The sequence below is a fragment of the Zootoca vivipara genome, chromosome 5, assembly GCF_963506605.1.
Source record: "Zootoca vivipara chromosome 5, rZooViv1.1, whole genome shotgun sequence".
Taxonomy (NCBI): Eukaryota; Metazoa; Chordata; class Lepidosauria; order Squamata; family Lacertidae; genus Zootoca; species Zootoca vivipara.
Genome location: NC_083280.1, coordinates 88,399,592 through 88,414,333, shown reverse-complemented (window position 1 = coordinate 88,414,333; position 14,742 = coordinate 88,399,592). Strand labels below are relative to the sequence as shown.

Genomic DNA, 14,742 nt, shown 5'->3' with positions numbered 1-14,742 from the left:
CACCCCGCCCCGTCGGGCAGAGTTCGAATTGAGTCCCGAGGGTCATCTAGTCCAACCCCCTTGCAAGGCACGAATGGCAGCCCAAATGGCCATCCAACCTCCAAGGAGCTTCTCCTTCGGATGGGTGCCCTTCCCGCCCCCACCCAAAAAATAAAAATGCATTTGGGACAGGGCCGTTGTCCGTTGAGGACCAAGCAACACGCTGCACCGGCCAGTCGCTTCCTGCCGGGAAGCTGCAGGTTGCATAACCAGGGGTCGAAGGCCTCCCCGCCCCTCCGAAGCGGTTTTCTCCCGCGGGGAAAACAGAGGGGGCGGCGCTCCCGATTTGCAAATCATTAGGCGGGTGGGCAAATGGGGTGACCCAGACCCTCGCTCTGGCTCCTCCTTGGCTTCCCCAAAGGGCGCCACTGTAAGGCCTAGCTACCTACTGTGTGGAACTGGGCGCAACTCCGGGAGAGGCGCGCGGTACAAAGGCGCGAGATCCTCTCCATTTCGGAGGAGGGCGATTTGGGGGGTAAACAAGGTGGGGGGCAGCGGAAAACAGGGTTCAGCGCCCCTGCTCTGCCCCCGGGACGTTTTCAAAGTTGCCACCTGGTCGGTTTGGGGCGATCGCGGTGAAATAAACGACGTTTGCAAGAGCTTCCTTTCCCCGCTACCAACGGCTGGGGGGCAACGACGTGGCTACGGGAAACCGGAGGAGGAGAGGCCCAGCGCGACTCGGCTCGGCTCTTAATCCGTACTTTTATTCCTGTCTTTTTATTGTACACTTTCCGTCCAAGTTGCAGGACTGGATGTGATTTGCTCAGCTTTCCAAAGTTGCCGTCAGAAAACAGGCCGGGCAGCGGGCAAACAAGGGCTACTATTTAGGATCATAAAAGGCATTCTTCCCCTCCACCCCACCCCAAACACATTCCTGGGACTGAAATCCCATTACTGGGTCCAAGCCCCATTACCTCATTTGTGACTAAATCGATTTAAAGCCTCAAACGTGCGGCGGGGCCTTTTGTCCGCCCTCCTAATGGCTGCGAGCTTGCAGACCACTTACGCAGCAGCGAACCTGAAATAGATTTTCGGAGGCGCGTCGAGGCGCTTCGCCTCCCGAGCAAAAGCAGCGCGACTGCGAGCGAGCTTGCGCGCACCTTCTCCCCTCAGGGCCCACCCAAAAATGGTTCGGATTGCCGGAGGGCTGCTGGAAGGGTTAATATTAACTTTAAATTTCCTAACGGGTTGCTTTGATTTTCAATGTACCCCTTTCAATCTCTTAAATTATTTGGAGCGAGTTTCTTATTTGTAAGAAGATAACGAGAAAAGAATGCACGATTCCACTACTAGCACTTTAGGGAAGATTGGGATACAAATTGGGGAAGTAGACCTACCGGTACCTGTCATTCAATAGTTGCCCTGCGGGGGGGGATGTGTCATAGAATCAGAGTTGGAAGAGACCCCACGAGCCAAAGCATTAATAAATAATAATAATAATACCCTGCCCAGGCACTATATGTGCCTATATGTGGATATGATTTTTGTTTGAAATGAATTGATGGAGATGGGCGTTTTTGCTCCTTTTTTCCGGGGCAGGAGGTTGAGCCCATTCTACCAGTTTTTTTACTTTCAAAATCAGGAGGTTTTACGAAGGCAGGATTCCTTTTGGTTTTCTGCCTCCTGCCCAAACTCTTCCCCCCACCCCACCCCCGCGCGCCCCTCTCTGTCTCTGGTGGAGACAGGGATGAGGCAGGAGGTTGCCTCGGGCTAAAGCGGTGGCAGAATATTCCGAGGAAACACTGGCCATCCCCGTTGACTAACTCCAGTCCCAACCCATTTACTATCCATTTTCATCTGCGGCGCAGCTCAGGGCTGAGCCTGGGCTGGGCTGGTACCCAGTGAGTGCTGCGCCCTCAGCAGCTTCCAGGGCTGCCTCCTTTGCCATAAGGTGCGTCAGCCAGGGAGAACCATCGCCACCCGGTTTCCTGTTTTCAGCTCAGTTAATTTGGATTTCCGATAATGGATTAACCCGCACCGCCATCTAAATGTGTTACTTGGGAGTAAGCGCCACCGAGTTCATGGAGGGTGACGGAATTGGCTCGATCCCAAACGCTGAGCCTGGTAATGGGTTGGTGAAATTCCGAATTCTTGCAGGAACAGGGCGCGCCCAAAATATTTTGTGCCTGAAGCAGAGCAGGAAGTGCCCCCCCCCTTCAAGGCACATAATATCCAAAGCTGGTCAAGGTAGTTGGGCACCCGAAGAACAGAAGGCAAGTTCCCACCTACCCCAGCACCATGGCAATAAAAATACACATGAAATGAAATTGAAAAGAACGAGTCATTTGCTGCCATTTCCGGAGACCCCAAATCAGCCGCCTTCATTCTGCCTAATGGTAAGTGAACGGCTACTTACTCGGCGTGGAAAGGCCCGCAGGGCAAATGGGATTTACTTCCAAGTAAAAGTGCAACCAGTCTCGGGATCTGCTGCTCAGTTGCCCCAGTGCTTGTTAGACCCTTGCCAATCGGATTTGGAGGACTAGATTCAGATCAAGCGAAGGGCCGAAATCCAGCTTGGCCTTGGAAATGGCTTTGCGGGTCCGGAAGGATTCCGGATAAAGTCCAGATTCTCGCGATTCCCGAACAGAGACGGAAGGGAATAACGAAAAGAAACTCAGCGGGCGGAAGGGGTCTCCAAGACTCCCGCGCCTCTCGGCATTCCCAGCTTGGCTCAGAGGAAACCCCGAGGAACTTTTCGACCGCTGGAGAGCAATCCCTTCATTCAACCGGCCTTACCTCCCTGACAACGAAGCTGAGGAACAGCTTGAACTGCAGATTTTAGCTGTTTGCGGCCGCCCCGTCTTAAAATCAGATTTCACCCTGTGTGTTTCCTTTTCTCTTCCTCCTATTCACTTTGTAACGGACAAAAACTTACTGGCTAGTTTTAAAGGAGGCGGCGCCCGACAGCCAATGCAACAACTGCGGCCTGGGCCCCCAGCTCTCTCCACGGCCCCCCAGCTCTACACCACCACTTCGCTGCTGCTCCAGACTGACGCCGAAGAAGCCGGTTTCCAAAACTGTATGAAAGATTTATGCTGCCCCCGGGCGAGAGACGGGGGGTAGCCCCCCCACCTCCAGAAAGCCTCCCGATTAAAGGCGGAACAAGAACATCTGTGCTGCTGGGAGAGGAAAGAGGATCCCCGGCCGGGCGGCCCCATAGCCCGCGGCTCTTGCAGCCGCAGAGGGGAGGCAGGTGGCCAAAAGTGTCGCCACGCAGCGCGCAAAAAGAAGCGCGCCCCAGCCGAAGGCGCTTCCAAGAGGAAGGCAATTAAGGCTGCTTCCCAACCCAGTACTCCGACGGGTCGGGGGTCGGATGCGCCCAGGGCGGGCGGACTACAATTTCCGAAGAGGCGAAACAAATAAAATAAGCAAAATGAGTTTTTCTGTACGGATCGATCGGGGCCAGCCGCTGCCTGCCCGCTCAGCGCCTCCCTCTGCGCTCCAGGCCCAAACGCTGGGCCTCGCAAGGAAGGTCCGTCGAGATTGTAGTTTGCGCTCTTACTTACGGTTTGAGCTTCGAGAACAACACTCACCCTCCAGCTGCGGGGGACAGTGGAAATAAAACATGGTGGCGAGAGGCGGGCGGGAACTCTGGAACAAACAGTGCAGGGAGAAGAAGATCAGTAACTGGCAGAGGAATAAATCTCTCTCCCACGACGCCCGCCCCCCAGCTCTAAGGACGTGCGTGGTTCTTCATCCTGATCTCCAAGCATATCAAAAAAGCAAACCCCCGGCAGCGGAGCGAGAGTCCCTGAGGCGCAGCGCTCAGGTGGGCCCTCTTTTTCGACGGCGCGGGCGTTTCGACGCTAGGCGAGCCGGAGAGGGGAAAGTTCCTGTGGAACTTAGGCTAAAGCATACCGGTAGGTCGCCGCCGCTGTGCCAGAGGTGGTGGGAGAGCAGAAGGAAGCTTCTCCGGCCAGCCCCACATGCCGACCTCTTCGTCGCTCGAAAGAAGGGGCAAAACTTGAGGGATGGGGAGAGAAGCTTAGAAAGCCGAGGCAGCAATTCTGGGGGACTCTTTAGTGGCGGCGGCAATGAGCCCGATCCTGGTCTCCCCATCTCCCCCGCTGTCTGAGTCGGGAAGAGTTGGTCGGCCCTCACTAAGTCCCCCCAAAAGACTCCAGTCAAGGCAAACCCGCCCCGACAAGGAACAACAAGGAAAGTGAAAGTCCTACCGAAGGCAGAGGGGCGGCTGGAGGAGGCAGCGCTCGCCCGCGCTCCAGCTGCGGCTGCTCGTCCTTCTCCTGGCGTCGAGGCAGCCACAAGGCCTCGGCGAAGCCGTGCCAATGGGCAGATGTCTTGACGGAACTGTCTGCCGTCCGCTCAGCCTCTCAGCACTTGCTTTTATAATCTCACGCGTAATTGGCCTTAATCTGATTATTGCCAGCGCTGTCTACAGTGAGTAACTTGGATAGGTCTACTGGGCCTTCCAAATGACCCACGTGGTGCGGGGGGGGGGGGAAGCGCGTCATTTCTCAGTAAACAGCAGGAATGCGAAGGGGGGAGGAGGAGGATAGGGGGAGCCCACGGGTGGGGGGGGTGAGGATCCCACATCGACCTTCCCTAAGCAGCTCGCGCTCGCGCCAGGCTCCCCTAGGCCCCGACGGGGCCCCTGGGGGGGGTGCCACTTTACCTCTGGGCAGAGGTGGGCAAGCGGGGCTGGCACTTGTGCCTGGCTGGCAGGCTGGCTGGCTGGCTGGCACGTTCCTCCTCCCTCCCGCTCGCCCTCCCGCCCTCCCGCTAATGGCCCATTCGGTGGGCTTTGCCGGAGCCGCCTCGCCTTTCCAAAGCGGAGTTTGATTTTGTTCACAGCGAGGGGTCTCCGGATTGATGCTCGCTTCCCGTCTGCAAATGAGATGCGCTGGGACCCTTCGCAATTACTTTTAAAGCGCATCCGAGAGGGAGGCTCGGCGGCGAGAGAGCTGGCCCAGCCCCCAGGCCTGGGTGAAAATGAGTCTTTTTAAAGCACCCAGCTGAAAATTTAAATTCGGGGGCGCGAGATTGGATCAAATGGCAGAAACGGAAAGGGCGGGGGGACGGGATAATGGCGCGTAATTGGCTCCATAATAGCATTACACCGACATAATAGCCGCTTATGGCCCCCCCTGCCCGATTAAGTGCTTCCCTGGCGTAAAGCCTTTACGATATTAAAGGGGGAATATAATGATATTTGGGTTATTAAATGCGTGTAATTAATTTATGCACCACTGAAAATAAAGTTGGTATTATGACCCACTCAAGATGCGTCAGAAGATGCAAGTCAGACAACTGTTGATAAGTTTGGCTGTCTGTGTTTGGTCTAGACTGCTCGTTTTCCGTTGGAACAAGCCTTTCTTGGACAGACTGCAACGACGGGCTGTTTTCTAAACGCGCAGCTAAAGAAGGAGGAAAGGGACGGATGAGTCTGCTCAGGGATCGCTTCCAAGACACGGTGCATTTTAAAGCCAGGCAGCAAGGCGAGAGAGGGATGGAGAGACGAAGAGCACAGCTCAGGAACAAGGTTTCCCTCCGGTTAGGCGCCAGCTGAGTTGCACCGACGCGCTTTTACACGACAAGCGGTTGGGGTAGCCGTCCTCCTCGGAGTCTCGCTGTCCCGTGGCAGGCAGGGTCTCCGGGAGAAAGCAGGCACGAGTCCGGCCACCTCCGCTCCGCCGAAATACGTCGAGTACCAGAAAATGGAAACCGGTTCTTTTCATATCCTGGTTGCCACCAGCTTTTCCAAAAGGGCGAATCCCGGGCAAGGAGAATCTGCGCTGGACTCCCCAGCCAGGCAAGCCATTTCGTGTTGGCTTTCCAGGGTCGGAGAACCGCCAGGGTCGGATAACTATTAGGGTGTGGGAGTCGATCTAGTTTAGCTCAACAGAGCCCCCAAAGCGGGTGGGGGAGACGAAGCCGCCGCCGCTACCACGCTGCGTAATTCCGAAGGCTCCTATTTCTCAGGCATATCCACTGCTATAAACTCCCCGGACGGGATTGGCACCGATGGCTCCCTGGTTTGGAAACAGATGCGGCTTTCATTCTCTCTCTCTCTCTCTCCCTCCCCACCCCCCCTCTCGTCTGACAGAGAGAGAGAGAGAGTAGATTTTATCCTAAGAACCCTAATAAAATAATCATAACTTCATTATGGCACTCTTCAGGCTTGCTCTTGTGTGTGTGTGTGTGTTTGTGTGAAGGGTGGATGCCTCGCTCTTCTGGCTCCACGTCTCCATCCTTCGCCTTTGCCCTTCGCTGCTGCTGGTAGTCTGCAAGTTCAGCGGATTCTGCCCAGGGGCTCCAAGTCCGCCTTGGATTCTGCGCGCCGAGAAACGAAAAAGGGCCCTCTCTGGGGTCCCATTCTAACCGGCTGAAGCTGCCTTTATGGCTTGCAGACGCGAGATAGAGAGCGCAGAGATTGCCTGTCATATAAAAGAGATCAGCTTACTTACATTGCGCGTGAGATAATCGAGGGCTCGTTGCAAAAAAAAGGGAAAACAAAGCACCCTTGGGAGAACAGGGCTTTAGAGAGCTTCACCCTCTCCCTGTCCCCCAGGGCCACCCCAGCGCCTCCACCCACGAAAACATGAAACCGGACCCTTCCCCTCCACCCACGAAAGCGGGCTTGCAGGTTCAGCACCGGGGACAGCGGCCCCGTCGGTTCACAACCGCCGGCTTTGAAGACAACATATCTCCGCGCAATTCGGTGCATCCTGGCCATAGCTGCCAAGTTATCCCTTATTTTAAGGGATTTTCCCTTATGCTGAATAGGCTTCCTCGTGAGAAAAGGGAAAACTTGGCAGCTATGATCCTGGCGTAGGAGCAAATGCCATTGACCTCAGTGAGGCTTACTTTCGAGTAAGCACAAATATGCCACAGGCCTTCGCAGTTACGTTTCCCCCACCCGCAGCCCACTACCCCGAGAAAAAGAGAGACCAGTCTTATCTGGCGCCTTGAGTGTCTTTCCAAGTTAAACGACGGTCAGGGAAACGGGTGGCTTGGATTTCACGAAGTTTGTCCTTCGGAGGGTCAGTGCGACTCTCTGGTTTAGTCGAGAGATGAGGTGGTTCGCCTCCGCGGCCCGTCTCCTCTCCTTTACATTGGAGCGGAATTGACAACAGCCTGCCCCGGCCACGGGCGCGCAGGCAAACCGAACTCCCCGTCTAAAAAGAGGGAAGCGGGCGGCCAGGACTGTCTTCAGTGGAGCCCCCGCCCAAGTAAGTGTGCATGGCGGGGGAGAGGGGGAGGAAGAGGGGAACCGCTTCCATTCGGGACGCATTCTTAGTCGTATACCCTTGACTGGAGACTTTCCTAACTTCCTGAATCTCGGCTAGTATAAAAAGCATTACGCGTGTGTGTTTGTGTGTAGCAGGACAGCCACTCTTGGATGGCAGAGAGCGGTGGGGCGGAGTGAGTCACCCGTTGCATCCGGCGCTAGGACACCGGCTTTGTAGAAGAGGAAGAACCACTTGGATTCAGTTTGGGTGTCCAGTTTGGGTGATTCTGGGTCCAACGCTTGCATGACAGTTGTGCTTGCTCGCTCCAGCAGGTCTAGATTTTAAAAGACATTTCAGGCACCGATTTCAATCTTTGCCAACTTTGTCTGGACCAAGCGAATTTGACGCCAGTGCTGGGGGTGGGGTTTGGTAAGGTGAATTTGTTTCCCCTCTCCTCCTTTCCTGATGATCTAGCAACCCGTCCTGACACCCAGTTGTCTCTGAGACCCAGCAGCGAAGAGGTTATATTTCATCTCAACCCATGTGCAGTAAAAGGCATTTTCCAATTAGTCAAATTTGCAGATTTGTCCCGGTTGGACTCTCTTATAATTTATAACGCAAAAGTGTTCTTTCTTTCTCTAAAGACCAAGGTGACTGTTCTCCATTTTCTCTAACCTCTTTTACACTTGATGTTCGCCAGACTCATAATGTTAATTGGCTTCATGTACGGATCATCAGTTTAATGAAGGAATAAATCCTATGGTTTATTCTTTATGTCCCTCTGTTTTAACAGTGATTGCTTTAATGAAGGATGGGACAAGTTCCCCAATTAAAACGCGCGACAGTCGGTCTTGAGGATCTGGAAAGCGAAAACCCAGGAACCCGGGCGTCTGCCTTTCCTTCCTGCAGGAAAATCGTGCCCAAGTTTTCGGCAAGCTGCAGACACAGAGAGTGCAGGCAGTCACAGCCACGCGGCTCTCCCTCCTTTCCAGATCCGTGTTCCCACTCCTGAAGGTGACGCCTGAAACTCGGGCCCACCCGCAGCGTGTCACCACAAAGCCCAGGCCCTCTTGCCTTCAACAGACAACTTGATGGTGCATTGCAGACTTTTATCGTTCTCCTTATCTATTGCTTATTGACAGCTGAGAACAGGAAAAGAGAACTGCGAGGATCAATCGATGGATGGCTACTGTGAATCAATCTACTCATCCCTTGCAAATTAACATGCAGGAGGGGTTTTTTTAAAATCCCAATTCCGGCTTCGCTCCTGCAGGCACGCTGTGTATAAAAAAATATAGTAGACCAATAATCTGGCCCTGGAGAGGAAAAATGGTCCCCTGCTTTCAGAAGATGCCATGGCTCTGTCTGGCAAACCTCCAAGGCAAGGGAGGTTCCACACCGCGGAGCAGCCTGAAAGAAGGTTGCCCTCTGTGCTTCAAAATGGGCAGTGGATGGCAGCTCTAAAGACAGCTTCTGCAGCAGCAAATCTATTTTAAAATGCTCCTTGTGAGTGTGGCAGGGAGTTGTAGCTATTGGTGGCCTCCTGAGGCATCCGCCCTGAGCTTCTGGGAGGAAGGGCGGGTTTTTTGTTTGTTTGTTTGTTTGTTTGAAGTCTAAACCAACAACAAACTTTTTCAATAAAATCAGTAAAAGACCTTGCCTTATACAGGATTGGAATGTGTATGCCCTGTGACATGTAACGTTTTCTTATTTATATAATGGGCAGCAGCAGTACAAATCCAAAGGAGGCACAAGGACATGTGGGAAAGGAGCAAGTGTATTTTTAAGGCAAAGTAAAGTGCTATCTGCTTTAAATTGCCCCCAAAATTTATAAATCCCACTTTGCTGATATAACAAACTTATAAAACACCTAACACATGGGTGTAGCCAGGGGGCAGTAAATAAATAAAATCAATTAATAAATCAAGTAAATAAATAAAAATACTTAACTCAAAGTAGAAATAATCAGAATGTTTGAAATTGAAATGCTCGCCGAGGTCACTTGGATCACATTCAACTGATGCAACTGAGCGATAGGCATGGCTTCCATGAACTGACCAAGCACATCACAGGTAGCTCTGTTCTGGAACAGGACAGGTAGGTAAACTGCCCCTCCAACATAAATCCTGGCTACGCCCATGACCTACCATTTTCTAAGTTCTGTATGCATATTAAAAGATAAGACACTCTCTGTCCACAGGCTCACAATCTGATAGGCAGGATACAAAAGGAAATAGGAATGGGGAGGGAAGATGAAAGCCACTGACCGGTGGCAGTTCTCAGCATGTGCTTCTTTTTGTTTTTGAAGTCCTAGGAGGTATGATATCCAGTCACTTGATTAATTGGTTAGACCGTTAAAAGGGAAAGCATTGACTATAGGGCTGCAATCTTATAGAAAGCTCCACTGAGCACAGTGGTTAAACCTACAAAAGGCTGCAATGACAGCTGAACTCTATGCGCATTTAACTCCTGCTAAAACCACAGGCATTTACACCTGAGAAAACATGGATAGGATCAGACTCTGCCGCTGTAATTGTAAACACAGTTAATTGGAAGTAAGTCCCAATTAAATCACTAGGGAGGATTGGGCCACAAAATATTCAATAGGCTGTATTTTCGCCTGGAGTTTCTAAAACTACTTGTTGATAGCACTGCCTGAATCTTTAAATCAGTTGAGTTAACTAAACATCTGACTGTTCGTCGAAGAGTGTTCGCTAGGAATTCCCCCCCAAAAAAAAACCAACAAAAAACCCTCACAAACAAGCATTTTATCTCTGGGGAAAGGCCCCGAACTGTAGATTGTTGATTCTGCACTGAGCTCAGGGTAGATGCGAGTGTTATAGAAACAAAAGAGATTATTAAATCCTATTTACAACCATCACCAGAGGAGAGAGTCTTGCAGCTGCCACAACCTCCCTCTCTGCAGCACTTCCAAAGGGCTCACTGCTGCTGCAACCATTTCATTATTCATATATATATATGAAACTGTTTACTGAATCACTTTTTTTTATAAGGGGATATCAGAGGTGGTGGTCGCTGATCCATTTCCTTTTGGGGTTCATGCTTTTGCCATGTTTGTTTTACCAGGCTCTCTGAGGGTGAAGTTAGTTGCATCTCCTCCAACTTGGATGCCACATTTATTGCATAATATCCTAATGGAACATTTGGCAGCCGTTTGTCCTATTGTTCTGGATACTTTTCCATTCGTTCAGCCTGGGAATGCGGATGACATCTCGGAAGTGTGAGACCAGCTATCTTTATTCTTGACGCCTGCCAATCCTTGAATATCAATGTAGCCTAGAGGTTCTGTTTAATAAACTCTCTGGATGAATCCTACTGTGTTATAGAATTTCCAGCCAGTTTCAAACATGCCAAGCGGTGGTGACTTGGCTCCAAGAGTCATTGGATAAAATTAATATCTGAGATCCATTTCAATCCAGCTTCAGACCTGGTATTGGATGGGCGCATATTTGATTGGTTTATCAGGTGACCTATGTCGGAAACTGGACTGCAACAGTGTGTCCCTATTGGACCTCTTGGTTGTAATCAATACTCCAGGAGTGCCTCCACTTCAGACAAAGAATGAAATCCAAACTGAAGCAGGCTGCTTTCAAGCAATTCAAGCTTTGTCCAAGGCGAATCAAGGATTTTGCCAAAGTGGCTCAAAGTTGTGGGATGTAACATCACAGTAGCAGTCAAGTACAACATTTCATGTTTGCCCAGAGTGGACATGCAGGGAAATGCTACTCTAGCCAGGAGGACTTCCTTTGACACCTGTTCTGGAGCATCTTCCCCCTGCATGTGGCCAGGTAGATGGGCATGACCCTGGGAGACCCCATAAAAGGGCTGGTCACACAGTCATCTTCCTCTTGATCTTCTTCTTCTTCTTTGCTTTATACTATCTTGATGCTTTTGCTGTCTGCTGGCTCTCATCCCATAAGGGATGGACCTACACCCTCTTCTATAACTACAAGCTAAAGCCTGCCTTCAGGATCATACTGTGAACTGAATGTAAGTAAACTTCTTGTTACTTTTAAGAGAAGACTGCTGTGTCTTTTTTTTTAAAGAGGGAATAAAAGGGGAATTTACCAGGAATAATCCAATATGGGATTGCTTAACTCAAGAGATTCAAATGAATCTACCAACTACAGTGGAACCTTGAGTTGCGGGTGTAACGCACGTACGCAACTCGAAGCGTTCGCATCCAGAAGCGCCGCATCTGCGCATGGTGCGATTTAGCGTTTCTGCGCATGCGCGAGTGGCAAAACCCAGAAGAAACGATTCCGATACTTCCGGGTTGCCACGGGACGCAACTTGAAAATACGTAACCTGAAGCAGACGCAACATGAGGCATGACTGCAGCTTCCTTTAATGTACAGGGGAATGTACTCTGCTACCAGCTCACTAGTGTGAGTTAGGAAGGATAATATTTAATCAATATATCCTCTCCTACTATCCACAACATTACCACAAAAGTGAATTGGGCTGATCTCAAAGGTGCAGGTTTGTCTTTCTTATCAATTAAAAAAAATTGGCGTGATGATTTTTTTTTATTATGCAACTGCGGCCAAGAGAAAAAAGTTTGAGAACTGCTGCTCCAGCCCCTTGAACAATTTGTGTGGTTGTTCTCTGCCCCTTCTCCTGTATTTCAATAGCCTCCTAAGCTCTTACAGGTAACCAAACCTTCACAACTGCCCTGTTTTAGTATCTGTATACAAAAAGAGTATTAGCAACAAAAATTGTCTCTTATTACTGCCCCCATCCCCAAAAGCTGACTTTTGCTTAATTGTTATTCTAATTACAAGACCTAGAGCAGTTATTTTCTCCCCCTTCAGCATTATTATGGACCTCATTTCCCTACACAGTCCAGGATAAACAATTCCAATATATTTTGTTTTAATTATTAGTGTTTAATGGGCCATAATGAGATGATGTTGAGTGGTGCAGGGAAAAAAAAGAAAGTAATTTACAGTGTGCTGCTGATCCCTAGAACTTTGCTATGAATATTTCACCCATGGTGGGTGAACAGAGGATGTCGTTCTTGCTGTAGTGTCTGCATTTACCGAAATAGATGTATGCATCTTTCAAAATATGCATATTTTGTCACACACACCCACACACCACGATTAAGCTTTAGCAAGTTATTTTTTAAAAAATATTTTATTCTTTTTTCCATATAGAAAGTTACATTTGTTACTCAACAATTACATTCCAGTTCAACAAAACTAGGGACTTTCTGCTCATCCGATACCAATGTTTACAACCCAATTACATACAATTGCATATTAATGTTCCTTCTTATCTAATTTCATCCCCTCTAACATGTTTCCAAATATGTTCTGCTGTTTTCTTGCACTTCAAATCCCGCTGTGGTCTTTCTGTATGGGAAATGACTTTTTATATAGACTAGAAAGGGTTTCCTGTCTTCTTTAAAAGATTCTAAATCGTATCTTTTATCAGTGCCGTCAATTTTGCCATATCTGCATATTCCAAGATGTTCACCAACCATTCTTCCTTTGACGGTGGTTCTCTCCTCCTTCCATTTCTGTGCCTAGAGAAGTCTTGCTGCTGTAGTTTACATACGTAAATATCATTGAGGCATTCTTTTCGATTTCGCTGTCCAGCATCCCTAGCAGGAAGAATTCTGGCCTCTTGGGAAAAGTCCTTAATCCCCCCCTTAATTTCATTATAGCTAATGTCCCAAAAGGCCTTTTCCTTCCTGCAAGTCCACCACATATGATAGAATGACGCCTCACAGTGCTTACATTTTCAACAATTGTTTGATACGTTTTTGAACATTTGAGCTAGCTTCCTTGGGGTTAAATACCATCGATGCATAATCTTGTAAACTTTAGCATGTTATGTGCTAAAAGCATAGAATATGAAGGGGCTCTAAGAGTGGTCATATTTTTTTCCATGCTACCCTCAAATAATAATAATAATAATAATAATAATAATAATAATAATAATAATAACAACAACAATACCATATTCTGGCAGAAGGAAACTGAAATTTGGCATTCAAAAGATATCGTGCAAATCAACGCAAACTGTGTGAATGTCTTCTGCATGCATTTGTTCTATTTTTGAGCATTATTCTGAACATGATCTTAGGTTTCCACAACTGAGAAGGACTGATACTGCGGCATGAGAAGAGCGATCTGCTTTCCTAGATGGTGTGATTTTTGCAGGGAGCTTGGGAACGGGTTGAAAATTGGCTAAGTTCTCTCCAGCTGATATTATTCCAGCCAGGGCTTCCTCTGAAGTGGATCAGAACTGAAAACCACTAAAGTGAATTACTGGGCAATGGGAGCTTTCTTCAGCAACGCTTCTGTGGCATGTCAAAGCAACATGTGACATGGAGTGCCACAGGCTGGTGCCCACTAGATCTTGTGGATTTCTTATGGGGGAGTGGCCAAAGAGAGGTCACAGGGGCATGCCAAGTTCTGGTTTTCTCTTTATTCTCCTTCCTTGCAAATATATTGGTGGACACTTTGCTGTTCTGCAAACTAGCACTTAACTAAACTGAAAAAAATGATCACGGATGCCTGCTGTTATAGTTCCTTCTTCGCTGGGAGAAAAGTGTAGTCTCCATCTGTTGTTTTCCCCCCATCCTTCTCTTTTGCAAAGAAACAATGGGCACTTAGAATCATAGAATCATAGAGTTGGAAGAGACCACAAGGGCCATCCAGTCCAACCCCCACTTAAACACTGCAGTTTTGTTAATACCGGTACTTATCTTTTAAGCGTCTTGTCTTGGTTCAGGAGGGGGCCCTGCTGTCACAACTTTTAGTGTGGATTCATGCCATAATTGGTCCATGTTTACCTTTATATCCCATCCGTCATGAACCCTGCAATCATCATCTGAAGCCCTTCTTCATGTGCCCCCTCTGCAAGAGGCGTGGAGGATGGCAACACGGGAACAGCCCTATTCTGCCGTGGCTCTCTGCTTTTGGAATGCTCTCCCCAGGGAGGCTCGCCTGGCACCATCGTTGTATATCTTTAGGTGCCAGGCAACAACTTCCCTCTAGAACCGGGCACCTGGCTTTTAACTATCTGTGGTTTTAATGTATCCATGTGGGGCTTTTGGTCTGCGTGTCTGGATGGTGGTAAGTTGCTTTGGGTTGCCCTGGCCAACTAACAAATTTAATAAATAATAAAAATCTTTCAAAGAAGAAGATGGAGCTTGTGGTCCCCCCCTTTCCCCATTTGATTCCCAAACCAACACTGGAAGGTGGATTAGGCTAAGAGATAGTGATTGGCTTCATGGCTGAACAAAAATGTGTCTTCTTGGCCCATTTCAGATGTACTATATGAGGCACCCCCAAACTTCGGCCCTCCAGATGTTTTGGACTACAATCCCCATCATCCCTGACCACTGGTCCTGTTAACTAGGGATCATGGGAGTTGTAGGCCAAAACATCTGGAAGGCCGAGGTTGAGGAAGCCTGGCTTAGAGCTTGGCGAAAAAACTGTTAAATTTGATTACACATTTTATCTGGGTTGGCTTTGGG

General features: G+C 49.2%; 1 protein-coding gene across 1 annotated transcript in view; it reads right to left on the bottom strand.

The window, feature by feature from the left end:
* The window catches only part of DRGX (dorsal root ganglia homeobox), a 32,255-nt gene extending 28,649 nt beyond the window's left edge, over positions 1-3,606 (bottom strand). The window contains exon 1 of the mRNA XM_035138308.2: positions 3,573-3,606. Within this exon, the coding sequence (XP_034994199.1) occupies positions 3,573-3,606 (34 nt within the window). The remainder of the gene's footprint in view (positions 1-3,572) is intronic.
* Positions 3,607-14,742: the final 11,136 nt, after the last annotated feature.